General features: G+C 49.0%; 1 protein-coding gene across 1 annotated transcript; it reads right to left on the bottom strand.

Moving 5' to 3' along the window:
* Positions 1-222: 222 nt before the first annotated feature.
* GRM6 (glutamate metabotropic receptor 6) lies at positions 223-27,887 on the bottom strand. The gene is made up of 10 exons (XM_033173736.1): positions 27,403-27,887; positions 19,222-19,438; positions 16,933-17,068; positions 16,545-16,699; positions 14,483-14,623; positions 11,480-11,680; positions 10,566-10,705; positions 7,561-8,496; positions 4,919-5,144; positions 223-320 (listed from the first exon to the last, which is right to left on the bottom strand). Exons 1-10 carry the CDS (start codon positions 27,877-27,879, stop codon positions 265-267), a joined length of 2,685 nt encoding a protein of 894 aa, XP_033029627.1. The 5' UTR covers positions 27,880-27,887; the 3' UTR covers positions 223-264.

Here is a 27,887-nt window from a genome sequence, read left to right as displayed (position 1 = left end):
GAAGTTCAGGAATCTCAACTAGATCATACAGGACAGGTGGCCACCCAACCCCTGCTTAAAAACGTCCAAGGAAGGCCTCAGTTAGGGCCCTCTGAATGCCCTTAGGCTGCAGCTGGGGGGAAAATAAAAGCAAAGTGGTGTTGTAAAAATACAGGTTTATTCCCCAACACATGCCCACCCCAGCCCCTTCTGTTGAGCTTCACCCCGCAAAAAACCCTCCCCCCTCCCATTCCCCGCAATGGTTTTGCCCGTCCTTTTCTTCGGTCATGTGGGCTCCATGGTCAGTTCTGTGTAGCTGATGTACATCACCTTAGGGAGGCCTGCAAAGGACACAAAATGGGGAGTTGTTAGAGAGGGATGGGTGCGGGGAGGGAGGGGTCACGCTGGGACCCTGAATCGGAAACCCTGCCTGCAGAGGTGGGGGGGGGGAGCTGTTCATAATCTGGGTGCAGGACTTTAAGCCAAGAACCTGGTTCATAATCTGGGGGCTTCCACACAGTCGCCTGGGCGAACGTGAAAAGCCCTCAACAGACTTGCAGCCCAGCTGTTTATTTCAGAGACAGAGACACTTCAGTCTCCCAAGTGTTGGACTGCCTCTGTCATCATCCCTGATCATTGGCTGTGCTTGCTGGGGCCAATGGGAAGTGGAGTCCCAACAAGATCTGAAGGGCCAATAGTTTCTCCTACCTACGCCAACCCTGACTCTAGACGAATGGGCCCTTGCCCATATACACTCTGCTGCCACCATACTTTGTGGGATGTGATCTATGAGAGGCAGTCAAGTACAACATTCCTTGTAATGCTAGAGAAGACATGTGAGTGAATGTTTGGTCCAGCCAGTCGAAACTTCCTGTTCCTCCTAGTTGGATCATTCTTCCTTTTGCATGTGATAGAAGGTGGGCGTTACCTAACCTGTCCAGGTAACAAAAGGACGAGTAACGCAGCACACCTCCCTCTTTTTGACTCCCTTCTTTGTTTGACCTGCTTCTACAATAGCTAGGACTGCTCTGCTAGCTCTCAGCTAGCAGAAGCACTGGGATTATTCCCCCATATGGGGTAGATCCACATGTACATATTTGTAACTATGTATGCCTTCAGGAAACCAACTGTGAACTGATGTGAGTAAACTTCTTTTATTGACTTTGAATAAGATTGCTGCATCTTTATTCATTTAAGAGGGATTCAAGGGAACTTACCAGGAATGTGCAATTCAATCTGAAACAGACTGAATTGTATATTAGTGAGAGGCTCACACGAGCCTGCAGCCAGCTATCTGCTGTGCATGTAAAAAGGGGAATGTAAACTGCTAAGTAAAGGAACTTGCCAGCGCAAGTTAGGAAGGATAGTAATAAAAAATATATCCTCTCCTGCCACTGTGAACATTCCCAAACTTTCAAGCTGCCACGATAACTCAGAACAAGTGTGGGAACCCTTTGGTTCTCCAAATGTTGCTGAACTGCAACTCCCATAATCCCTGGCACTTGGCCATGCTTGCTAGGGCGGATGGGAGTTGTGGTTTAGCCACATCTTGGTGTGGGGGCAGAACTTCCCCACTCCTGATCTAAAACACAGCAGAGGGGGTGAGGTTCTTGGGCAGTGGAATTGGTGAAAGCTTGGCTTGCTTTTCAAAAAAGCCATTAGGTAAGCCATCACTACACATTTTTCAAGCTCACAACTAAACAGAACATGTTCAAAGGCAGTACTGTAGTATACCCATGAACGGCAGGCAGTGGGAACTAACTCCGGGGTGTGTGTGTTCCTGTCTGTCATGCCCTGGAAGCAGAGTCTGGATTAAATTTCCCTTGGCCTAAATCAGCAAGGGAATCCCCATGCATATGTACAGGTGAAACTCGAAAAATTAGAATATTGTGGAAAGGTTCATTTCTTTCAGTAATTCAACTTAACGGGTGAAACTAATATATGAGATAGACTCATGACATGCAAAGTGAGATCTGTCAAGCCTTTATTGGTTATAATTGTGATGATTATGGCTTGTAGCTGATGAGAACCCCAAATTAACAATCTCAACTTTGGGGTTTTCATCAGCTGTACGCCATAATCATCACAATTATAACAAACAAAGGCTTGACATATCTCGCTTTGCATGTCATGAGTCTATCTCATCTATTAAAATTCCAGTAGCTAATGAAAACAATTGCTTACATAAATGGACTTTTCCACGATATTCTAATTTTTTGAGTTACACACACACACACCAATGAATATTAAATTGGGATGGCAGGAAGTTGGATTCCTGCCCCTCTTTGAATGCATGCAGATGAATGGAATGGGGATTTGAATCCCCACTGGCTTGAGCAGAGGCAAAATTGGGGATGGCTTTTCTTTCGTGCTCATTAAGCTATTGCTTTGTTGCTTTGTTGTTACTTTAAGTAAAGGATGTGATCTTGAGAACGTGGGCAAAGTGGCATCTCCTGGGACAGAGAGGGCAGAGGCAGCGTGAACAGGCAAGATTCCTGTGTCTCGCCTTGTTTCTGCGCATTGCTTGGTCAGGCGTGCGCTCTTGGCTGTGAGCGCTTGCCATCTGCTCTGGGACATCCTCACCCAGAGGGTAGCTATTAATATTCCAGAGCCACCCCCACCCCGCTTTCCCCTCGAAGGCCAGTGTGCAAAGGGGCTCCAGGCCTGCTTGCAGCTGCAGAAAACGCGACGGGAGCGAATCTGCCGCCTTCTTCGTTCGCGCTCGGGAACGCCACACAGGAGCCCTTGGGGAAGCTTCCAGGCCTCTGTGAGGTCCCGTTCATCTTCGGTGCCTGAACTTCTGAACGCAGGGGTGGGAAGCCTTGAGCCCGTGGGCCAAATGCGGACCTCAAAGGCTCTCTGTTGGGCTCCGGGGTCCTGGCCCTAGCCTACACACCCACTATTCCTGCTTCACACTCTTCTTGGGAGTTTTTGCCTGGCTGGAATTTGCCCATGAACTCTGATCATGCCTCTTGCTTGTCTGGATGGGCGACCCAGAGGGGTGCATGCATGCTGGGATGTATGTGTGGGCAGGCTCAAGCCCTGCCCGTCTCTTGTTAAAGTGGGGGTGGGTAACTTTTCCAGCCCAAGGGCTTTCCCCCCCTTCTGGGGTCCGTATGTCAGTGGTGGGCTAAGCCAAAGGCAGACGTGGTCAGAGCAGCGAATAAAGATGACCAGTTTCCACCTGTCATGCTGTTTCAGGTGCCTGCTCAAAATAAATCCCATTGCAGCAGGCCTGCCCCGGCACATAAAGAAGTTGTGTGTATAGTAGTAGTGGAATTTGCTGCCAAGGAGTTTGGTGGAGTCTCCTTCTTTGGAGGTCTTTAAGCAGAGGCTTGACAGCCATCTGTCAGGAATGCTTTGATGGTGTTTCCTGCTTGGCAGGGGGTTGGACTGGATGGCCCTTGTGGTCTCTTCCAACTCTTATGATTCTATGATTCTAGTACCTCAGTTTAAAAACAGTCCTGTTTACGAATGAATGGGTTACGAACTCCACAAAACCGGAAGTAGTGTCCCGGTTTGCGAACTTTACCTCGGTCTAAGAACGGAATCCGAACGGTGGAAGGGCACTGGCGGCGGGAGGCCTCATTAGGGAAAGCGAACCTCGGTTTAAGAACGGTTTCGGTTTAAGAACGGACTTCCAGAACGGATTAAGTTCGTAAACCGAGGTACCACTGTACTCGTCTTTAATTTATGCTGATTTTATTTGTGTGTTGATTTATTGTTTTAAGTAATACTTGCTTTACGTTTTACGTGTACTGCATAGGGTTCCTTTGATTAAGCAGTGCATAAATTATTCTAAATAAAAGGGATTCCGACTCCTGTCAGTGTCAGCCAGCGTAGCCAAAGGCCAGGGGTAGTGGGAACTGCAGCCCAACAAAATTTGAATGAACACAACTTCCTGGTTTTCCCCGGTCTTTGAAAAGGGCAAGGTGGCATGTCTATTCCAGGCTTGCAAGGAATGATGGCAATAACTCCAGGGTGGAGCTATTAACTCAAGCATGTTGAAGTCACAGGTAGGTAGCCGTGTTGGTCTGCCATAGTCAAAACAAAATAAAAAATTAAAAACAATTCCTTCCAGTAGCACCTTAGAGACCAACTAAGTTTGTTCTTGGTATGAGCTTTCGTGTGCATGCACACGAAAGCTCATACCAAGAACAAACTTAGTTGGTCTCTAAGGTGCTACTGGAAGGAATTGTTTTTAGTTTTTATTTTATGTTGAAGTCACATTATGTTTGGGCTTCAACAGGCTTACTGTAAAGTTCTCGAGAAGGTTTGAGATCCCCACAAACCACCAGGAAGACAGTGAGTTTCAGCTTCCTTGAGAGAGAGCATGGGACTCTCAAAGCCCGCCCCCGTCCTTTCTTGCCCCCCCATTTCTGCTGCAAATTCCCAACTAGCAAGTAGCCCTGACTGCCTTTCAACTACTATTGTACCAGGCCTTTCCAACAGGAGAAACAAAGGGCGATTAGGTGAAGGACCTGAAACTCTCCCCAGCTCTTCAGGATTTCCTGTTAGGTCTGAAAACTTAAACTGATAGATTAATCAAGGAAAATGTCAGTTATTAATTGGTAAGGCCCATTTTTATTGATGGATTTTTATTTTTATTTTAAACCAGTGGGGCTGACGTTTAAGAGCACACTTCCTTTCACGTCACGGCTATTTTGGTTCTGGTATGTTACTGCAATGAGGAACGAGACAGAGAAAAAGATGAAAGTTGGCCTTTCCTCCAAACAACGGGGGGGGGGGCAAAAAGCCCCCGTTTCTGTCAGGCCCAAAGGCACAGCGGTGGTGGTAATGGGAGGAGTGGGAACACCTTGGGGGTGGCAGAAGGGAGGGGGTGGTACTTACAGGGCAGGCGGAGGTCAGTTGAGGCACATCGGGAAAGGGCCATCAAAAGAGAAAATAAGACAGCGATACCTACTTTCTGGCTACTTACTGTCCGGCTTCTCGTCTTTGCTCTCGCCGTTCTGCGCCCCTTTCTGCGAGAGCCTCGTGGAGGCGTTGACGGCCGTGGCTGCCGCCTTGAAGCTGCGCTTCCGCTTCTGCACGTTCTGCTCCGGGTGGAAGATGATGACGTAGACCTTGGGCACGTAGAGCATCCCCAGCGACACGTAGGCGCTCAGGCTCATCGAGATGGTCAGCGTCGTCGTCTGGATGTAGATCTGGCAGGGAGAAGAATGGGAGGCTGGCCAAGAAAGAAGGGAGGGCTATCTTTTCTCCCTCTACCGGAACGGGGCCACTTCGTTCAGCCTGGACCCCGAGGTCCAGCTCCGAGGGCCTTCTGGCGGTTCCCTCGCTGCGAGAAGCCAAGTTGCAGGGAACCAGGAAGAGGGCCTTCTTGGTAGTGGCACCCGCCCTGTGAAACGCCCTCCCACCAGGTGTCAAAGAGAACAACTACCAGACATCTGAAGGCAGCCCTGTTTAGGGAAGTTTTAAATGTTTGATGTTTTATCGTGTTTTTAATATTCTGTTGGAAGCCGCCCAGAGTGGCTGCAGAGGCCTGGCCAGATGGGTGAGGTATAAGTAATAAGTGATGATGATGATGATGATAATTTATTTGTACCCCGCACATCTGGCTGGGTCTCCCCAGCCACTCTGGGCGGCTTCCAACAAATATTAAAATACATTAAAATATCACAGATTAAAAACTTCCCTAAACAGGGCTGCCTTCAGGTATTTTATAAATGTCAGGTAGTTGTTTATCTCTTTGACCTCTGATGGGAGGGCGTTCCACAAGGCAGGCATCATCATCATCATCATCATACAATTGTGGGGGGCAAACCTCATCCCAGCCTGTATCATTTCAGGTTTTGAGTGCTTCCCGGAGTTTCCAAAAGCTCCGCCTGCAGAAAACTAGCACAGCAGGGTTCAACCTAGGATTCTCTCCTGATCTGTTATTTGTTGAGAACCAGGGAGGTTTTTCAAACCTACAACCCAGAATGATACAGCCCAAGGAGAAGTTCGCTGCCTGATTCTGTTGATTGTCCAACCTGAGCACAGACAGGGAAACAGCTTGTGACAGAGAGGTGGACCGTGATGGGTTTTTAACCTGCCCTACATGCATTTAATTGGCATTTGCATGCCTAAGACTGTTGATGTCAGTGGACTTAAGGCCCTTCCCGAATGGTGCTTTATTGTGGGCCCATTCTGCAACACCTTCTTGACGCAATAATAGTGTATTAGTGGCAGATTCATTCCGCTTAACTAGCTGTTCTGTGATGCTTTCCTCGATGCTAACACATTATTGGTGTCCGGAGGGGCTGTAGCAGGAGCTCCCCTCCTCCCACAACCGGCCTCAAACATTAATGGTTTGAAAGGTTGCAGGATTTTAGCAGGAAGTGACCGGATATGCACAAATAGGAAATGAAGCAGTGTAACAATCCCAAAACTTTTGCAGGCCGGCACAGCATTTAAAGCAGGATTGTGTCTGACTGCCCTGGTAGGATCATGAGCACAAATCATCCCTGATATGGAAGCTTCTCCAAATGATTGAAGGAGGGGCCTGACACAATGTCCTGACATTGCGGATGGGGCCCTCTGAATATGGAGGGGAACCTTTGAGAGCTAAACCTTGTTCCCCCACCTCTGCCCTGGATTGAAATCAGAGGCATGCCTCACCTTTATACCAGAGAAGGTTCGCTTCGGAAATGGGGCAGAGTCAGGATTTACCCACCTGGAGAGAAGTCTGCCTCACTCACTACATGAGTTGCCGAACTGGGTGGGAGGCAAAAAGGCTAGAGGACCGGCTTGTGCAGAGATGCGCCAGGCAGGCGCATTGTGCTCCTAGGCAACCGTTAATTACTGAATGAATGTGATTTATCATGGCACCCCTAGCAGCTCTCTCGCTGCACACCCTCTGAGAATGACAGACTCGATAGTTCAGGAAATGTTGTGACATTTAAAACCCAGGAGCACAGAACTGGAGGAAGGCTTGGGGGTGGGTCATCGGTCTAAATTCCCGTCCTGCTTGCTTTATTGCATTGGTATTCCTCCCTCCAGACAACTCAGGGCAGCAGATGTGGGCTTATCCCGCCTCTTTCCTCACAACAACCCTGTAAGGTTGGCTAGGCTGAGAAACAGTGACCAGCACAGGGTTAACTCAACAAGGGGCAAACCAGTAGGTATTGCATATGCGAATGTGGGTAATAAAGTCTGGACTAGAAATTGGCCGCTCTGTCAATGTTGGTTTCTCTTAGTTTTAAGACCTCATGAAAATTCACCAGCACTTTAAGTGTGTATTTCTCCTAATATGAACAGTTTTGTATGCAATTTCCCCTAATATACAGATTTTTGCAAAGCAATTTTGCCTAATAGAATGCATTTCTGTGAGTTGTCTTCACTAATGTGCACTTTTATGTGCACATTAATGCAATAAAGCGGGGATTCGAACTGCCGGCCTTCTGATCAGTAAGCCCTAGGCTCTGTGGTTTAACCCACAGCGCCACCCGCGTCCCTGAGTAAAATGAATAAATGAGTAAATAAATATCTTGGTCCTTGTGCGCTGCTTAATCCAACCCCTGCCACGCCTACCAGGTTTCCTTTCCTCTACAACCCACTTCTTGGCCTGGTTGTTCCCACCTTCTCTGCTGACTGCGCTGTGCCAAAGAAGATGGGCACAAAGGCTAGCCAGACGATGCAGGTCGTGTACATGGTGAAGCCAATGGGCTTGGCCTCATTGAAGTTCTCTGGCACACCACGGGCCTTGATGGCATAGACTGTGCAGGTGACCATCAAGATGATACTGTAGCTGAGGCAGGAGATGATGGACAAGTCTGACATGTCACATTTGAGCACCCCCTGGGCAAACTCCGGGTTGGGCGTGCGCTGCTCTTCAAAGTCAATGATGCTGTGGGGAGGTGCGACCCCCAGCCAGATGACCACAGCCACTATCTGGACTGAAATGAGGCTGAAGGTGATGACCAGCTGGGAGGTGGGACTGATGAATTTGGGTGGCGTCACCGACTTCTTGCCTTGCTCAAAGATGCGGTAGATGCGGTTGGTTTTGGTCAACAGAGCAGAGTAGCTAATGGACATGCCCAAGCCCAGAAAGAGGCGCCGTAAGGCACAGACGCCAATGCCAGGCTCTGCAATCATCAGGAAAGTGATGGTGTAGATGAGAAAGATCCCTGTGAGCAGCACGTAGCTCAGCTCTCGGCCGGAGGCTCGGACAATGGGCGTGTCATTGAAGCGGATGAAGGTGACGATGATGAAGAGAGTGCCAAGGATGCCCAGCATGGCCAAGAAGATGGGCAGAACGGCCCAGGGGGAGCTCCACTCCAGCTTGACGATGGGGGTCGGGCGACAGGCCGTGCGGTTAAGGTTGGGCCGCATGTCAAAGGGGCACATCTCGCAGTTGAACTCGTCCAGCTGGTACTGGTAGCCGTCGCACAGTTCACAGTGCCAGCAGCAGGGCACGCCCTTCACCATCTTCTTCCTCTCGCCGGAATTGCAGGGAAGGCTGCACACGGAGGACGGGATCTCCTTCTGGCCGCCTGACCACTGCATGTCATCAATCTATAGAGGGAGATACATAAACAAGATGGGAGCCACAGAGCAGTGGTTTCCAAGCTGTTCCAAGGAACCCGAGCATTTCCAGGAAGCATATCAGAGATTAATCTCTCCAGATGTTGGACTCCAGCTCCCATCAACCCCAGCCAGCTCAGCCAGTGATTAGGGATTATGGAAGTCCAGCAACTTCTCTGGGCAGTCAAAGGTTCCCCATCCCTGGATAAACCAGTGAGAGGACCAGTAATTGTGGACAAGCTTCCCTGACAGAGTTTACTGGCCATCTTCTGCAATATCATCCAGGCCAGAGAAGCCCAACCTGTGGAGGCCTTCCTGTGAACCGAGTGTATCACAGAGCATGCCCCAGAATCCTTTGTAACAAACAGGGGGTTCCATAGTAGATTCTCATGGCCTTCCTGAGCACCTAAAAGTCATTGTGGAAAGTATTTTTTAAAAGCAGAACACTTTAAAAACACCTCTGCAGAGAAGAGGGTTTCGGAATCCTGAAAATCGTGCAGTTCTATTGATACAGCTTTATTTATCCCGTTTGTATCTCCCTATTCCTACTGTGATTTCAGGGGTGTTTTCTCAGGCACAATTCCATTACATTTTGTTCTAACCTGCCTTGGCACCTGAGGGTGAAGAGTGAGTAATTTAATAATAATATCGTAATAATTATTCATGTGGCTGTGAGTCCTGGAAAACCTGCTGGCTTGTTCTCACCTGGCCTGAGAGGGCAGGGCCGTCACTGACTCCAGCTACAAAAGCTGAGGGTGCTGAACAGCACAGGGGGTATTGCTTTGGGGGGGGGGGGGTTGTTGGCTGGGGATTGTTGCTGTATTTTTTTATTTGTATCTTATTTGTATCTTTATTATGTTTTATGTGGAAACATCTCTTCTACTAAAACGTTTCTTCAATGACCATGAGACACAGGGGCACCATCTGCAAAGAATGCTAGCCTCACAGACGAAATTGCCATGAACACACTGCCCAAATGTACAATAATAATAATAATTTAATAATTTAATTTTATAATAATTTATTATTTATACCCTGCCCATCTGGCTGAGTTTCCCCAGCCACAACAAATTGGAAACATGGTTATGGGCTTTCCAGGTATATGGCTCTTGCAAACCGTGGCTGTCATGGACCGCATATAACAGTGCTGAACCATTGTGGTGCATTTAAATACATTATTATTATTATTATTATTATTATTATTATTATTATTATTAATAAGTGGCTATAGGGATGTGGGTGGTGCTGTGGTCTAAACCACAGAGGCTAGGGCTTGCCAATCAGAAGGTTGGCAGTTCGAATCCCCATGATGGGGTGAGCTCCCATTGCTCGGTCCCAGCTCCTGCCCACCTAGCAGTTCAAAAGCACGTCAAAGTGCAAGTAGATAAATAGGTACCACTCCGGCGGGAAGGTAAGCGGCGTTTCCGTGCGCTGCTCTGGTTTGCCAGAAGCGGCTTAGTCATGCTGGCCATGTGACCCGGAAGCTGTACGCCGGCTCCCTCGGCCAGTAATACGAGATGAGCGCCGCAACCCCAGAGTTGTCCGTGACTGGACCTAATGGTCAGGGGTCCCTTTACCTTTATAGGACTTGTGCAGCCTTCAAGCACAAGCTTGAAGGACAACTTCCATGGAGAACAATGTGGTGGGTTCTGCGCTGGAAGGTGATTGTGAGTTGTGGGCCTGGGCTTTGAATGGGAACTTAGCAGAAAAGCGTATGGGTTCTTCTCATTCAAAAAAGAGGGGTGGGGATGGGCAGGTGAGAAGGCAGTCAGGCCACCGACTGAATGACTTGTGAGGCAACCAATGATAGGCAAACAGATCTAGGTACCATAGAGATATAGAGGGAAGAGTGGTTTGTCCTAGAGACCATGCTGTGTTCCTGTCCTGCATATGCAGGGCTGTGTTGCACTCTAGCCTTTTTCTGCACCTCAAATATCCCGGTCTGATGGTGTCAGAATGCGACACAATGTGGCTGCCAATGAGAACACAGATTCCTGGCCAAATCCCCACTGTGTTCCAAGCCCCACAGCAACCTCTGGTGCTGTGCTTGGGTCACTCACATTCAGACGTAGGTATTCTGTCCACTGCCCGATCGCTTTGTACCCGGGGGTCGTCATGTTTGTCAGCTGGTACTGGAAGATGTCATAGCGGCCGGGCGCATCTCCGTTCTCGTTGAACATCACAGGTGTCCCAGCGCTGCCTGTAGGAAGGGGAGGGTTACTGCAAGTGGGATGCTAACTGCCTCTCTTGAATGAGATGGCTCTCAAAGGGGGTTGGACAAATTCAAGGAGGATGGGGCTATCAACACCATGGCTTATGATACCTTCAAGGGCAACATGGCAACACAGTTCTAAATTACCAGTTGCTGGGGAAGAGCAGTGAGAGACTTCATTGTGGTGTCTGACTGTCCACTGTGAGTTACTGGGTCTTGAGTATGGATGCCAGCAAGGCTCTTCAGACTGTTATAGTATTGGGGTTTGGTTTGGATGAGGCCTGCAGGTCCCAACCAAGCCTGTATCTAGTATCTGTAAGATGGCGGGTTTGCTGTAGAAGAGATCTACTGAATTGGCCCAACCAGCCTCTGTTGTTAGCTCAATGCTAGGGTTTCCAGACCTCCAGGTCTGACCTGAAGGCTTCAGGTTTCCTTGCCCATCACCCTGTTGGCAGATGGTGGTCTTGAGTCTCCAGGTGAGTGAGAATGTCTTTAATTTGGGCCACTCCTGTGACTTCACTGGGGACCGTCCCCAGATCTCAAGCTTTGGCCCTGAAATCTTAGGGTCTGGGATGCTCCTAGCCTGGCATACCTGGCTCACTTAGGTTCCTTCATTTCAGTTGACCTACTCTTGAGTTGGCCTAGCACTACAGACAACCCTCAGTCTTAAATGCATGCAAATCGTTAAAAGGGCCCTTTGTATTTGAGGCCAGGTGAAGCAACCTGACACTGCTGCGGTCAAAGGGACTCTGCCCATCTCACCATTGAAGTTGACGGCGAGGATGTAGCGCAGCAGAGTCTGGCCCTGGATGGGGTCCATCTTTTCACACACCCCGATGTGGCCTGGGCAGAGGTCCAGGTGCATGTTGTGCAAGGCGTGAGCCATGGCATAGACGGCGTCAATGACAAACTGCACCTTCCCCTCCTGTTCGTACGTTGCGTCTCTTCCAATCCGTTCGTCGCCTGTGGCGGGGAAGGGTAAAATGTGGATCAGAACCAAGCACAGAGGGGTGACAGCCAATGATGAGTCTACCTAGAGTATGACAATGCTGGTTGTCATCCAGAGGGGAAGGGAAGCTGTGGGTCTCTGGACTCCCAGCTCCCATCAGCTCCAACTAGCCAACGGCTGAGGAAGAGGGTGGGAGCTGGAGTCCAACTGCGAATAGGTGTGTGTTACTCTGAAACTTTTGCCATGATCTATTGCTGTAGTGTAGATCATGACATGTGGAAATGCTGGCATAACTTAATATGACAGAGATCTCTGTTATGAACTTTTCTTGACCTCGGAAGCAGTCTGTGTCTTGGAAGTTATCCTGAGCTCCTAATACTTTGTGTAAAGATCAGCACATGTAATCTGGTTACCAGTAAAGAAGAAGAAGAAGAGTTTGGATTTGATATCCCGCTTTATCACTACCCGAAGGAGTCTCAAAGCGGCTAACATTCTCCTTTCCCTTCCTCCCCCACAACAAACACTCTGTGAGGTGAGTGGGGCTGAGAGACTTCAAAGAAGTGTGACTAGCCCAAGGTCACCCAGCAGCTGCATGTGGAGGAGAGGAGACGCGAACCCGGTTCCCCAGATTACAATTCCACCGCTCTTAACCACTACACCACACTGGCTCTCAATCTAATCTAATCAACACCTCCTGTGAAACAATGGTTGCCACACAGACGAATAGTAAGATTAACTTTAATCTGAAGGAGCATCTCCACCCCCATCCTTCTGCCTGGACACTGAGGTCCAGCGCCGAGGGCCTTCTGGCAGTTCCCTTGCTGCGAGAAGCCAAGTGACAGGGAACCAGGTAGAGGGCCTTCTCGGTAGTGGCACTCGCCCTGTGGAACACCCTCCCACCAGATGTCGAAGAGAAAAACAACAACTACCAGACTTTTAGAAGACACCTGAAGGCAGCCCTGTTTAGGGAAGCTTTTAATATTTAATAGATTATTGTATTTTAATACTCTGTTGGAAGCCGCCCAGTGTGGCTGGGGAAACCTAGCCAGATGGGCAGGGTATAAATACATTATTATTATTATTATTATTATGGCAGGGAACAAACCAGGATAACCACTTTAGTCATTGCTCACTAGGATTATGTACAGTACTTTCAACTTTTAATTAAGCTGAATAAGCAAGATGGGAAATAGGCAGTTGACTCTTGTTTGCCCGTTGTGGATATGAATTGCCTCTAGGTGGGCAAAGAAGGAAACTTTAGAAAAAGTTCCCCATTTTAGGCCCCAGGTAGCCAACTTGCGTACATTGTGGGCAAGTGGGCCAGTAATATTTTTTTGTTGGCTACAGACTTTTGCCGGATTTATTTCCAAGGCCTGTAATAATGCAGACATCTCATTATTTTTACGATGCACATCCTTTGATCAAAGAATTCAGCACCATACTGATAATTTCAGTCAGACGTCAGCTGAGAAGGAAAACAAACAAACCCCCAAACACTGTCAGTTTTGTCAGGGAACATGGAGCGATTTGGGTCCAGGCAGAAGCTCAGGAGAGCATGTGAGAAGAACTGGGAACCTTTGTGATGATGGCAATAACAGAACCCTCAGAAGAAAAGCCAGATTCAACCCGGGTCTATCTCAGCCAGGGGAGGCTGGATTTGGGGGCTCCAGGCAGGGAAAAGCAGTACTTTGAGAAGGCGGCAACTCATTCTGCGGAGGGGATGGGGTTGGATGACACACCACTTGGAAATCTAATCCCCTCCATTCCCTGCAGAGCACTGAAATAAACCCAGGCCCTGCAGCTCCCCGATAATATTCCCTTTCTAACACTGCTGCCTCTCAAAAATAGGGATTAGTGCACAGCCAGGCTGGGAGGAAACAGTTGTGAACCAGGTGAGTGGGGAAGCACTTGGCAACAGCTGTTCTCTGTATCTTCTAAGGAATTGATGGTTCTGTTACTTTTGGTTCTCTCGGTTTCTCCTTTTCCTAACCCTTAAGTTGTTCGCATTTCCGCATTTTAACTTCAACTCCCCACATTTCTGCAGCAATTTGTGATTTTAAAATAAAAATCCTCATAAGGGTGTGTTGGCATTTCAGCTGCATACTTTTCCCAATAAGCACAATTTTGCCTACCATGCACATTTTGGCAAAGGAAAATTTCCTAATATAATGCAAGTTTGTATGTTGTTTTCACAAATACACGCATTTTGTGCACACTCTTGCCTAAGCATATGCGCTTTGTACATATTACTTGGCTGAACAGCTGCGCTGCAGATTTTGAAGGATTCCTGTGTTTTGGTTCACATATGGTTTCTGAAAGTGCAAATTTGGGAACCAAACCACATGAGGAATGGTTGAAGGAGCTGGGCATGTTTAGCCTGAAAAAGCAGCGAATGAGAAGAGATGTGATAACCATCATCAACTATCTCAAGGATTGTCACATGGAAGAAGGAACAAGTTTGTTTTTTACTGCTGTGGAGCGTAGGATTCGAACCAGTGATGTCAAATTACAAGAAGGGCGATTCCAACTAAACATCGGGAAAAGCTTTGTGACAGGAAGAGCTGTTTGTGGGTAGAATGGACTCTCCTTTATTGGAGATTTTGAAGCAGGGGCTGGATGGCCATGTGTTGTGGATGCTTTGGCTGAGATTCCTGCATTGCAGGGGGTTGGACTAGATGACCCTTGGGGTCCCTTCCAACTCTACAATTCTGTGATTCGATGGTAGGTTCATCTTCAAATGAGAACTTACTTGAATTCCTCCCCCATCCCTGGCACCACCCTGCCTTGTTTTAAGCTCACTCCAAAAGCCTCCATACCAGTACATTTCCGTGCCCCTTCATCAGGTTGCAACCCTGGACGAGTCAGTTTACATCGGAAATCTTCCTCCCAGTACTCAGCAAACCAGATGTTGCGCCGGTTGTTCTCCAAGGAGCGTGTGGTGAAGTACTGGTCAAAGCCTTGGGGGAGACAACAGGGAGGTCATGGCCTTTTTAGGCATCCTTCTACTGCATTGCCAACTTTTTCACCAGCCTCCATAGCTGCAGCTGTAATAGGAGCTTGACCTCTGTAGACATTAAAGGTAAAGGGACCCCTGACTGTTAGGTCCAGTCGCGGACTCTGGGGTTGTGGTGCTCATCTCACTTTACTGGCCGAGGGAGCTGGCGTTTGTCCACAGACAGCTTCTGGGTCATGTGGCCCGCATGACTAAGCCGCTTCTACCTATTTATCTACTTGCACTTTGACGTGCTTTTGAACTGCTACTGTGTTTCTCCTAAAATAAGACACCGTCTTATATTTTTTTTGCTCAAAAAAACACAGTATGGCTTATTTTCAGGGGATGTCTTATTTTAACCGTGTCGCATCGGTACGCTGCATAGCCACGCCTCCCCAGGCTGTTTTAATGGGAGGTACCGCGTCACTATGGCTTATTTTCGGGGTATGGCTTATTTTTGGGGAATGGCTTATATTTCGCAAATGCATAGAAATCCTGCTATGGCTTATTTTATGGCTATGTCTTATTTTAGGAGAAACAGGGTAGGTGGGCAGGAGCCCAAGAGGCTCAGTGGTTTAGACCAAGCAGTTGATAATATTCTCTCCATCCATGCAAGAAAAGTTTCACCTACTGATTTCAGGGGGGTGTGGGTGGCGCTGTGGGTTAAACCACAGAGCCTAGGGCTTGCCAATCGGAAGGTTGGCGGTTCGAATCCCAGCGACAGGGTGAGCTCCTGTTGCTCGGTCCCAGCTCCTGCCAACCTATCAGTTCAAAAGCACGTCAAAGTGCAAGTAGATAAATAGGTACTGCTCCAGTGGGAAGGTAAATGGCGTTTCCGTGCACTGCTCTGGTTCACAAGAAGTGGCTTAGTCATGCTGGCCACATGACCCGGAAGCTGTACTCTGGCTCCCTCGGCCAATAAAGCAAGATGAACGCCGCAACCCCAGAGTTGTCCGTGACTGGACCTAATGGTCAGGGGTTCCTTTACCTTTACCTTTACTGATTTCAGCAGATCATGCTGCTATTAAAAGCCCAAGAGCCAGCCAAGCTGACTTTTTCTCCAATCAGCTGACAAACCCAACCTTTCCAATACTTTATTTCTAAAATGCTGTGTGATCCTGTAGGGTGTGTGTGTGTGAAGGTTGCCAGGAAAGCAGGCCCTCTCTCTGTGTGTGTTCCTGAGGTTGTTGACGTCTGGATCCAATCAGCCCTAGATATAATGGCCAATGATCAGGGATCATGGGAGTTGTAGTCCAACAACATCTGGAGGACTACAGTTCCCCAGCCCAGAAGAGGCAGCCTAGAGCTGCTGCAATAGGGGAAAGCTGCACCTGTTGATTTCTGCCTGCATCATAGGCTGCTGTCAGGTGAATAAAAATGGCAGCCCAAGTCATAAGATCCTATTTCTACAGAAGTAGTCAGTCTACCCTCCAAGCAACTATTTGCTCAGACTCCCTGATCTTTCCATTCCTCTATTTTGGTTTCAGAGGAATCAATTCAGAATAGCTGCCAGCCATGGTCCCGTACTCAAAGTCACTCGCAGATTAAAACCCTCAAGCATGCAGCAAAAGTGAATAGCCATGAATGGCTGGTTTGCAAGTGTGTTAAGTCACAGACCCAGGATCCCCTTAAAATGGATTAGCTACCACTTAATGTCCTTTAGCGCCTTCTCGTATTCTCAACCAGGGCAATTATGGTGCGGCGCTTAAGAGCAGATTAAATTTAGAAAGCAAGCGTGTTCGGGTGAGAAATAAAGCAAGGGGAAGAATGAGGGTCAGCTGAGGTCCCATTCCCCAAAACACCCTGTCCAAAAAGGTGTGGGGTCCGCGTCTGCTTGTCGTACTCTCTCCCACTACAATTGGCCCCAGTGCTCCCTTGTTGCCTACCTTCCACAGAAGCTCTCTTGGGTAGGATGGTGACGGCTCCTTCAGCCACCTCTTCTTGCTTCAGAATAGGAGAGATCTTGGAGCCCCAGCTGTCGGATCCGACCCACAGGAACTGGCCAGTCAGGTTGGCCCGGCGTGAAGCCTCCAGCACTCGCCTGCAGGGGGCGCAGGGGGGGAAAGCGAGAATTACCGCATTTTCCAGTGTATAAGACGCCCCCTATTTTTAGGACTCCAATTTAAGAAAATAGGGGGGAGATTGCCCCGTGTACCCACAGTTTTTCACATAATTTTTAAGTTAAAAAAAACCTAGTCTTGTACACGGAAAAGTACGCTCCCAACGCTCCCCCTGGAGGACGTGTTGAGCATTTCCGCTAAATAGCACACTCACTTGATGTCGTCCTCGTTGGCGAAGATGATGATGCCCCGAGCGTTGGGGGTCTCCATTAACCTCTTGATGATTTTGTCAAACTCTCCCGGCTTGGGTTCTCGTGGGATCTTGATGGATTGGGCGATACAGACTCCACCTGACGGGTTTAAGAAAGATTCAGGAAGTGATTGGAAGGAGCCCAGAAGATCCCAGGTTCGATCTCTGGCACCTCCAATTCAGAAAGGACGAGGTGTCAAGGGATAAGACAGAGGCTTGCTTGGGCTCCTAGGCAGCTGCCCCTGCTCAGAGCAGGCAAGGACCTCCAGAAATTGCTGGACTACGACTCCCATGACCACTGGCCATGTTTGCTAGGCCTTGTGGGAGTTTATTATTCATTTCATTTAATTTCTACCCCACCTGTTCTCCAAGGAGCTCAGGGTTTCGCACACACAACCCCCCTCTCCATTGTTATCCTCACAAGAACCCTGTGAGGTAGGTTAGGCTGAGAGACCGACCCACGGACACCTAATGGGATTCATGGCTGAGAGGGCATTTGAACCCTGGTCTCCCAGGTCCTAGTCTAGCACTTTAGCCTCTGCAGCTGGAGAGCCACAGGTTAGAGAAACAAACCTGCAAAGCGGAACTGTGGGAGGAAAGGACTTTTTGAGCCTTTCCCTTCAGCACATTTTCCTCTTTATAACGTCCCCCTCCCCAGTGCTTTTTTCTCAACAATGTGAGGTTGTTGTCCTGGCCCATCCTGGTCAGTGGCGTACAGAGCCACTTTGCCGCCCGGAGTGGCAAACGGGGCACCCTCCGGAGGCGGGGTGCCACTCCGTAGCGCGTGTGTGTTGTGATGTCACGACGCATGCGCGCTACGGAGCGCAGTCTGTCCAGGCTGCCGGGCGCAAGCAGCTGCATGGACGGGCTGTGGCAGCCCATGCGTGCAGCGGCTGCTCGCACGGCAACTCGCAAGGCTGCCGGGCATCAGCAGCCGCACTGACAGGCTACCTCATCCCGTCCGAGCGGCGGTTGCTCTCACCTGGCATCTGGATTGCGCAAGTGCGCACATGCGCAGTCCGTGTGGGATTCCGCACTTGCACAGTCTGTCCCGGATGCTGGGCGCGAGCGGCACCCTGTCTGTGTGGCAACTTGTAAGGCTGCAGTGCGCGAGCAGCTGCCACCGCACGGAAGTGGTGCCAGACGGCGGCTTGGGAGTCGCGGGGTGTGTGTGGCACCGAGTGTCACCCCCCTCCAGGCTGGAACGGGGGTGTGCCGCTCTCAACGCCCCGACCTTCCTACGCCACTGATCCTGGTGGCTCCCGTGTGCCTGCTAGCCTAGGCAGCTTGCTCCCATTTGCAGACTCACCTGCCTGTGTTGCACGCTGTTCCGTCCCTAAGCTGCAGTTGGGCACAAACAGCAGCATGGTGACATCTTTTCTTAGATAAATATTCTCTAACTATATAAAGACAGAACAAAATAGAAAATTCTTTCCAGTAGCACCTTAGAGACCAACTGAGTTTGTTCTTGGTATGAGCTTTCGTGTGCATGCACACTTCTTCAGATACACTGAAACATGCACACGAAAGCTCATACCAAGAACAAACTCAATTGGTCTCTAAGGTGCTACTGGAAAGAATTTTCTATTTTGTTTCGACTATGGCAGACCAACACGGCTACCCACCTGTAACTGTATATAAAGACAGGTAGGTATGGGGAACTAGACTCCTGCTTTGATGCCCATGACTGGCACGTGTCTTCTCCCCCTCCCCACAAACACTCCAGAATGTCAGGCGTAATTATTGCACCCATGGGTGTTTGGCCAAGGGCCCGTCCACACTTCTGCTCAGTGCGTTTTTTGTGACGGTACACACTGGAATGTCGCGTTGCCACCTCTTCCCCATCACCACCATCCTGTTGCCACTGCCACTGCTCCCCCCACCTGCTAACTCCCCCCCCTTCCCCCCTCCCGCTCTATCCTCTGCCACGGCCACTTCCTGGACCGTTTTGCGATCATCCGACACCTTCCTTGAAGGCGCTGTTTCTGCTTGTCCCTTCCGCTTGCCCCGTGCTTTCTGAGCAGTTTTGCCTTTGTCCCACTGCTTCCCCCTGGAAAACCCACTCTTTGGTGCTCAATCGGAACAGGCGGCAAGCTGCAGAAAACCTGATTGCCGTTTGTTCTGATTCAGTGCCAAACAGTAGTTTCTCCCGGAGGAAAGTGGCGGGTCAAGCGGAAAGGTCTCTCAGTGTTCAGCTCCTCCTGGCTCTGCTGCCCCCCCTCCATGTCACCCATCAGGTATTCTCTGGCTCACCAGCCTCGCGGGAGATTTGCATGAAGGCATCGACACCGCTCTCGCCGTAGTTGCCCTCGGACGCCAGCGTGGAGACGTAATTCCAGCCCATTGCTTTGACAATGTCCAGCATGGCCTGGGCCTGGTAGGAGTCCGGAGGTACCACACGGGAGAAATAATCGTAGCGGTTGCTGTCACTGAGCTCAGGAGCCGTGGAGGCGTAGCTGATCTGGGGTATCTGGAGGGGTGGAGAGAAGATGGGAATCGCTAGGTGCTGGTATATTGCCCTACCCTAATTATGCTCCAGACCTGCTCCTAGGCCTCTCTAGGCCTGGAATATCCTTCTCTTCTCTATTAGAATCATAGAATTAGAGTTGGAAGGGATACCCAAGAGTCATCTAGTCTGACCCCCTGCAATATGGGAATCTCAACTAAAGCACCCACTAAAGGACAGGTGGCCATCCAACTTCTGCTTAAAAACCTTCAAAGAAGGAGGGTCCACAAGCTCCCAATATTCTGCTATCAAACAGCTCTTACTGTCAGAAGGTTCTTCCTGATGTTTAGTCGGAATCTCCCTTCTTATAACTTAAATCCATTGGTTCGTGTCCCACCCCCCAAGAGCAGGAGAAAACAAGCTTCTTCCCTCTTCCATGTGACCCCCCCTTGAGATATCTGAAGATGGCTGTCATCTCTCCACTCGGCCTTCTCTTTTCCAATCTAAAACATACCCAACTCCCTCAACTGTTCCTCATAAGGCTTGGTTTCCTGACCCTTGATCATCTTGGTCGCCCTCCTCTGCACATGTTCCAGCTCGTGAACATCCTTCTTAAATTGTGGCACCCAGAACTGGAGAGATGTGGTCATATTGTTATGGGTTTGTGGGTGCCAGGCCCATTCTAACCCCTGGATCCAGCAGGTGTTAAAATATAATCCAGACTAGCTTCTTGTGTTCAGGTGATGGGCCACTGAGAGAGCAATGGAGAGGGAGTCTGTGCCAGATGAAAAATGGGTGGGGCCTCTCCTCCAGCTCTTAGATAGTTAGAGGGACAAAGTCTTAGTTTGAGAGCAGAGTTGGTTGCGATGTGACCTAGAGGGGAAAACCTGCAGGCTGGAAAAGAAGACAGAGAACCTCGACTGATTTCTGCTGGCATCCAAGGTTGCAGCTATGGGAGAAGCAAGACCCTTTTGGGGTGTTGCTGCTGTGAACCCTTCCATCGTAGGCTCAGGTTGCATATATGCATAAATAAACCATATATCATAAAGACACCACAGTCTCTGCTGTGCCTCATTTCTTCTGCAAGGACCTTTCTGGGCTAGCAGAGGCTTGTATCTGAAGGTCTCACCTCTTCACCAAATTTCTTCCTCCGTCTTTACCTTTGTTTGAGCCCTATTGCATTCAGATGGTAATGTCCTCAGAACAGGGCTGGGTGACTTCCATGCCTTTTTTGGGTATACTTTAGCACCTCCTAGAATAGGTGTAGTAAACCTTTAGCCCTCCAGATATTGCTGAACTACAGTTCCCGCCATCCCTGGCCATTTGCCATGCTTGCTGGGACTGATGGGAGTTAGAGTTCAGCAACATCTGGAGGGCCCAAAGGTTCCCCACACCTATCCTACAACACCTGCTGGCAACAAGATCGCTGTTTAAGTAACGATGCTCAGTGGCCACAAAGTGCTAATTTACAATTGGGGTGGGGGGGGGGAGGGGAAATAAGAAAACCAAAGATGGGATGGATGGAATGAAATGGCTGGGATCTGAATAAGGAGCACTGTAACGTTTTGTTGCAGGCCCCATTTGTTTATGCGGTATAAAATGTTTCATTTTTTATATATAATAAACCATAATGTAGTGCATGCAGTGCTTTTTTCTGGGGATATGCAGGGGTACACATACCCCTAAACATTTTGTGAATCTTTGTACTTTTGTCCATTTACTGTATTTATTTATCCCGATTTGAACTATAAAATGGTGATTTTCTTGAGTCAAAATGAGAGTACCCCTAAACATTTTTTTTTTTAGAAAAAAGCACTGAGTGTATGTTAAATAAACCTAATAAAATATAAAAATATATGAATTGACCCTTATACATAATGGGCTGCTGTACTTTCCAGTAGCTGAATGCAGCATTTCACAAATATGCTAACCAAAGGTTAGCCAATCAGTATTTTAATTCTGTATTTTAAAATTGTTGCTACTCACTCTGGGAACTCATTGTGAAGGGTGAATAAGAAACCTTAATAATAATAATAATAATAATAATAATAATAATAATAATAATTCCAGAGCAGATTGAAGCCTCTATATGTCATGTGGCAAACACAGTGTTTCTGGTCTGGCCCCAGTGTGTGCACTTAATACCCAAGCTTTGTTATCATAGAATTGAAAAGGATGATTCCCTTGAAAAAGGAAACCAAGTACCAGCCTATAAATAGGTACAGTATTGTCACAACAATTCCAGACTAGTGGAGGAAACCATTCCAACCCAAAGATGCTGTAACAGGGCAATGAGGTAGGTGAGGCTCAGTTCTAGGTTCTGGAATGTGCATTCCTTTTCATATGCATTGCATTCCCTAGCTGCTAGCAGATGAGATCAGGAAAGCTTCCAGATTAGCCCCTTTCTTTCATATTGCCTCCCCTCCCCTCAGAGAATGAAGATTACATCATGATCCCCCTCTACCAATCCAGTGTTTTCTGCATTTCCCCCCACTTTGAGGGGGGTTTTCAGGGGCGGGGTTGCAATAAAACATACCGTATATACCCGAGTATAAGCCGACCCGAATATAAACCGAGGCACCTAATTTTCCTACAAAAACCTAGGAAAGCTTATTGACTCAAGTATAAGCCAGTTCACCTTTACCGCTGTGGAGGAGGAGGAGGAACGAGCAGCCTGAAAGCAGCCCTTAGGGCTGCTCCTTCCTCCTCCTCCTTTGCCAAGTTTGCATTTATTTGAGCAGTTCAGGAATGGAACAAGCTACCTGGGGAGAGTAAAGAACCGCCGTTCTTGTACACTTCTTAAGGAATGGTTGACTGGGGAGAGCGGGTGGCGGCACGAGCGTAGAGAAAGGGCTTCTTTCTCGCCACCCCCACCACCCGCCTCACTCGAGTATAAGCCGAGGGCAGCTTTTTCAGCACAAAAAATGTGCTGAAAAACTAGGCTTATACTCAAGTATATACAGTAATTGCAGCACCTGCCTGCCAACTGTAGACAGTCAAAATACTATTGAGGCTTTTAACTACTGTGCCTCTGATTAAAAGCGTCCTCTTTGTAGTGTTGTAAGAATTTTAAGGTATTTTATTTATATATAATAATTGTTATTAATGTACCAAAACAAATAAGGCCACAAAAACAGCACAGACAGGCCTCACTCCATTTTGACTCCCAACTGACCAAGTATTTCTTTGTCTCAGGAACAAAAGGGGGGGTTGCCCCTCCAGCTACTCAGCAGCCCTCTGCCTGAGTGATAATCTCTGGCATCCTGATACCTGAGTGTCAGACAAAAGGGTGTGATTAACTTGGTTGGGATATAGGGAAATGTAAATATATTTTGTTTCACTTGATGGGTTTTTGGTGGAGGGCAAGAGGAGACATGGGGGCAGGGTCCAAGATGCTCAGATCACTGCTACCAGACCCTCCCAATTTGTGATGTAATTCTAATGTATGGAGGGGTGGTCTTGAGCTGGAGGGGGGCAATTTCAAAAGTCTATATAGGAACTTGCGCGCCTTTGTTCGTGGTCTTTTGCTTGCAAGACACCCTGCTGCAGCAGTTTCTAATAAAGGGCTATCGCCTTGCCTTGGGAGATTCTGTATCGTCTCTATTTATTCATAAGTGCTCTTGAGAGGAGGGGAGCCCTACTAAGGCTCTCCCCTGGGTTCATGGACTCCCTTCTGGGGTTGAACCTAATTTTTATAAGAGTAGGTTCTGTGCTTTTTATCACTTCCTGTTCAGTGCTGCCAGGTGGTTAGAGATCAATTGCTCCTTAAAGGTAAAGGGACCCTTGACCATTAGGTCCAGTCGTGTCCGACTCTGGGGTTGCAGCGCTCATGTCGCATTACTGGCCAAGGGAGCCGGCGTACAGCTTCTGAGTCATGTGGCCAGCATGACTAAGCCGCTTCTGGCGAACCAGAGCAGTGCACGGAAATGCTGTTTACCTTCCCGCCGGAGTGGTACCTATTTATCTACTTGCACTTTGATGTGCTTTTGGACTGCTAGGTGGGCAGGAGCTGGGACCGAGCAATGGGAGCTCACCCCGTCGCGGGGATTCGAACCGCCGACCTTCTGATCAGCAAGCCCTAGGCTCTGTGGTTTAACCCACAGCGCCACCCGCGTCCCCCAATTGCTCCTTAAGAGACCCTTAGTTAGGTAGCTTCTGTTTCCTGCCGAGTGGTGGTGCAGTTAATAAACAAGTTTCTTTTCTTTTAAAGAAAAATAGTTATTTTGCTATAAAAGAACAATAATAATGAAAGGAAGCCTGTAATTAAAGCTCTCCTTGCATAATAGTGAAAAGAACCTGACTTATTGAGGGGCAGTGCACCACAAAACCTCCGGCTGTGTAGAACAGGAAGGAATAAAATGAGCAGAACCTGAAAACAAGAAGCTACCAATTAACATTACAGGGGACATTGGTGGCTATCACTCAATTGCAAGTAAACGTTTGAGAAAGGTTTTGACCATGGGGAAGGATATTGCCATTTAACATAGTGCCATGCGGACATAGTGCACAATCCCTCTTCCAGCTGATTGCAGAAAAGCCAGTGCTTCAGCAGCGTTAAAGGGCTGTAGCATGGAAACAACCCGAGAGGCTCTGCGCCAGGCCAGGCAGCGGAAAAATAGCTGCCGGAGCCGCCCTGCTAGAAGAGGACTGAGTTTTGGGTTTAGATGCAGGAGGCTGCAGTTCAAAACCCAGATCCAAGATGAAGCTCAATGGGTAATGGTCAGCGATGCTGGGAGATGTAGCCCAAACCATTTGGAGAGCACCAGGCTGGGGACAGCTGGCATATATCATAGCGCTGTTGTGCTCGTCTGTGGATAATTATTACAGAAATGCTAAATGGGAAATGGAAGGCAGAGATTAGAGTGGTGTTTTATACCAGATTTTGGGGGCAGCATGAGGAAACCGAGGGCAGAGGGCATCCAACGGAACTGAGCTGATCATCCTGGCTCTTTCCCAATTCCAACCCACGTCTCCTGGATCGTCTCCCAGTCTTTGAGGCAGATGGATCCCAAGAGTTCCTGGTTCCCCTCACCAAAATCCAGTTTCCCGGTGAGAATGCTGGCTTCCATTATCCTGCCCCCTGTCCTCCTCTCCGAGCAGCACCAAATTGTCCCATTTCCCTTTCCACAGCATGTCTCTGCTTCCCGCCCTCGCTGGGTCTGTGAGAAGCCCCATTAAAGCGATTAGTGATGGGGATTAGAGGGGTTTTAGCAAAATGAGCAGCAGCAGCTCCAGTCAGGGACAGCTGAGGCTGGGGAAGCGGGGGGGGGGGAGCCTGCGAGGCTGCGGCTGCACAGCAGGACCCATGTGCGAGGCAGCAAATTTCCCTAGATCTGCATTGCCTCTCAGGCTCTTTCCCCTGTGAGCATCCTTTGGGGCTTCCTTGCGCTCATGGTTTTTGGGTGTGTCTTGTGAAGTCACAATGAGGGAGAAACAGGCCCCTATAGCCCCTGGGCCCTCCTTTGCGGTTCTAGGCTTCTGCAAACCCAAGAACACTTGATACAAATTGGTTGCTCCTTGGGGTTGGTACTAGTTCTCAGTTATTAGCTCTAACCATCTAACTATCTGTTGCCCGGCCAACTCTTTCTCTGCCTGTCCCTGGCATGCGGCCCCATGAAGGTTGCTTCTGGGGGAGTGTGTCCCCCAGGCTGAAAAAGGTTCCCCACCCTAGGCATTTTGCTGCTTGAGGGGAACAACAAGATGGCACCCATCAACACCCATTTCAGCAGACGTTGGAGGCACTGAGTAGACCGTGTGGCATGTATGGCTGCCTCCTCTTCCTCCCATCTGCCACTTAAGGAATCTACCTGATGGTAGGGCTGGCCCTGATGAATCAGCTGTTTATAGTGTTGTGTATTGATTCAAGGGTTATAATATCTGTATTACTATTGTCTGTATTCACATTAGGGGAAAGTAACTGCCTTCCTGTTCCAGAAGGAACAGCCACTATTGGTTCATTCAAGTTGCTGCATTTGGATCCTCAGTCTTATTGGTTCCCAGCAAAAGGCAGCTTTGTGATTGCTTGAGATTGTTCCCTCCAAAATGTATCCTTTCTAGCCAGTTTTTCTTTCCCTATAAATGTAGCATCCCTCTCATCAGTTCCCCAGTCTTGTTTATCTGAATAAAGAGTGTTACATGAAGAAGCTGTCTCCTGTCTGCTATGTCAGAGCTGAAATCACTTGCTGAATCACGACCCCCACATTACAACATATAGAAAGGCTTGGGGTGTTTTGTGTTGTTTTTTTTTGGGGGGGGGGTTGGCTAATAGTAAAAAAAAAAGGCTGACCATTGAAAGTTCATTCTCTGTGTCTGCCTCCATTTCTCTGTGTCCATTGAAGGATCAAACGAGATATGGTGTTAATGGCATGGAGGCGATGAATGTGCGTACTTAAAAAACACACACCCAAAAGCAGGCAGGAAAAGCTTTGCACTGTCACTCCCCACCTCCTGCAGCCCTAATGTAGTTGGTGCGGGGCATGGGTAGGCAAACTAAGGCACAGGGGCCAGATTTGGCCCAATCGCCTTCTAAATCCAGCCTGCGGACGGTCTGGGAATCAGCATGTTTTTATATGAGTAGAATGTGTGCTTTTCTTTAAAATGCACCTCTGGGTTATTTGTGGGGCATAGGAATTCGTTCATTCCCCCCCCCCCAATATAGTCCAGCCCCCCACAAGGTCTACAGTGGACCGGCCCTCTGCTCAAAAAGTTTGCTGACCCCTGGTGTGGCGTGTGGGGAAGGGCCCCCATGGATAAACATGCACATCCTTTGCATTGCGTTCATGCGTCTGGCTACGAGCTCCATGATCCCAAAGTCGCAACTGGGCAGCACCTTCCTTTGACGTTGTGCAAGCTGTCACAAAATAATGAGCAAGCTTTCAGGTTCCGCAGAACGCTTCACTGGGCTGGACGTTAAGGGAAAGGGGGGGGGAGCTGTGTGTGGTGCAGATGCCCCAAAGTCCTGTAGTTTGTAATGGTTTTAAGGTGGTGTTCTGGTGGTGCCAGGCTTCCTGCCACACTCACTTATCTCCCTTGCAACTATTGCCCGCCCACCCTTTCACCCAAGCCCACCTCCCTTGCCCTTTTTACCAGCCCTGCCACTTCTAGCTTCCCTCCCTAGGCAGCTGCTAAGCACCTCTGCCAAATCTGGCATGTCAGGGAAAAGCCATCTGTCCTACAGCTCAAACTGACCCTGCTACCCCCCCCCACCACCACCCCAGAGACTCCCAGCTGAGTATAGTTAAAAGGTCAGGCATGTGTTTATGTATGACTGGGCTACTCATCCATGATCAAGTGCTCAGGGAGGCTTGCCTCCATTTCTCTCTGCTTGCAGGGCTCCTGCTGTGCCTTTAAGTGCAGCGTGACAGGCAGAAATTCAACTGGTCAATCTCTCCAATCATCACATTTCATGCCAGGAAGCGCTCTGCCTGCTGGTTTTCTGCCCCATTGGTTAAAGGCACAGGAATCCAATTAAAAAGGAGGGTATGGAGTTATCCGACCCCCGAGCCGTCTGAAGGCAATCCTGTATAGGGAAGGGTTGTTTTTTTATATGTTGGAAGCTGCCCAGAGTGGCTGGGGCAACCCAGTAAGATGTGTGGGGTATAAACAGTAAAATTATCAGTATGGAATGGGACGTCCCTATTTTCGTTGGATAAATGTTGGAGGGTATGAGCGAAGCCAATGGCCAAGAAGAGCTCATTTCAATATACTGAAGCCAGAGAACTATTACAACCATTCAAAGGTTGTAGGTTGTGTTGACGATTAGGTGCTTTCTTCTTTTGGTTCAGAAGCTGTGAATTACGTGAGTTTGGCTCCACGTTGGGCAGAAGATTCCTATACGTGGGGGGTTGGACTAATGACCCCCGTGGTCCATTCCAACTCTGCAATTCTATGATTCTCCCCTATTCCTACCCTGCCACCGCCCTGCCCCCCCATTGCTGTTCGGCCTTTTCCGGGGAAATGCCACTTTTAAGTCCTGCCCCTCTACTCACGGCAAAGAGGCGAAGCACATTGGCCACCATGATAGAGACAGAGCTGGCCGAGGCCCCAATGACAGCCACCACACGCTCGGGCTTGGCGATGATGGGTGGCTCCCCGTTGGAGCAGCGCACGCCTGAAGTGTCCTTCTGGATCAGGGCCTGGACAAACGTCAGCGACTGCTCCAAGGCGTAGGTGTCGCGGGAGCAGGTGTCCAGGATGCGAGCGCCCAGCGTCATGTTGGGAAGCAGGTCGGGGTCACTGTTGATCTGGTCCAGGGCGTACAGCATGGCCTCCATCCGATGGATCCCCTTCTCTTTCTTCACATCCCCACACGGCACTCCAGCGAGGCCACGGGAGTGGACGGGGAACAGCCCTCCGAGCGTGATGTCCCCTTCTATCTTGATGGAGTCTGCTTGCGTAGCTGCTTGGCTGCATCCCACAGTCCACAGTGACCATAGACAGAGCAGCAGGAAGCCGGCTGGGTCCATGTTGGGTT

Source organism: Lacerta agilis, chromosome 16, assembly GCF_009819535.1.
Source record: "Lacerta agilis isolate rLacAgi1 chromosome 16, rLacAgi1.pri, whole genome shotgun sequence".
Lineage (NCBI taxonomy): Eukaryota > Metazoa > Chordata > Lepidosauria > Squamata > Lacertidae > Lacerta > Lacerta agilis.
Note: the sequence above shows the minus strand (reverse complement) of the source record. Positions and strands in the feature narration are given on the sequence as shown.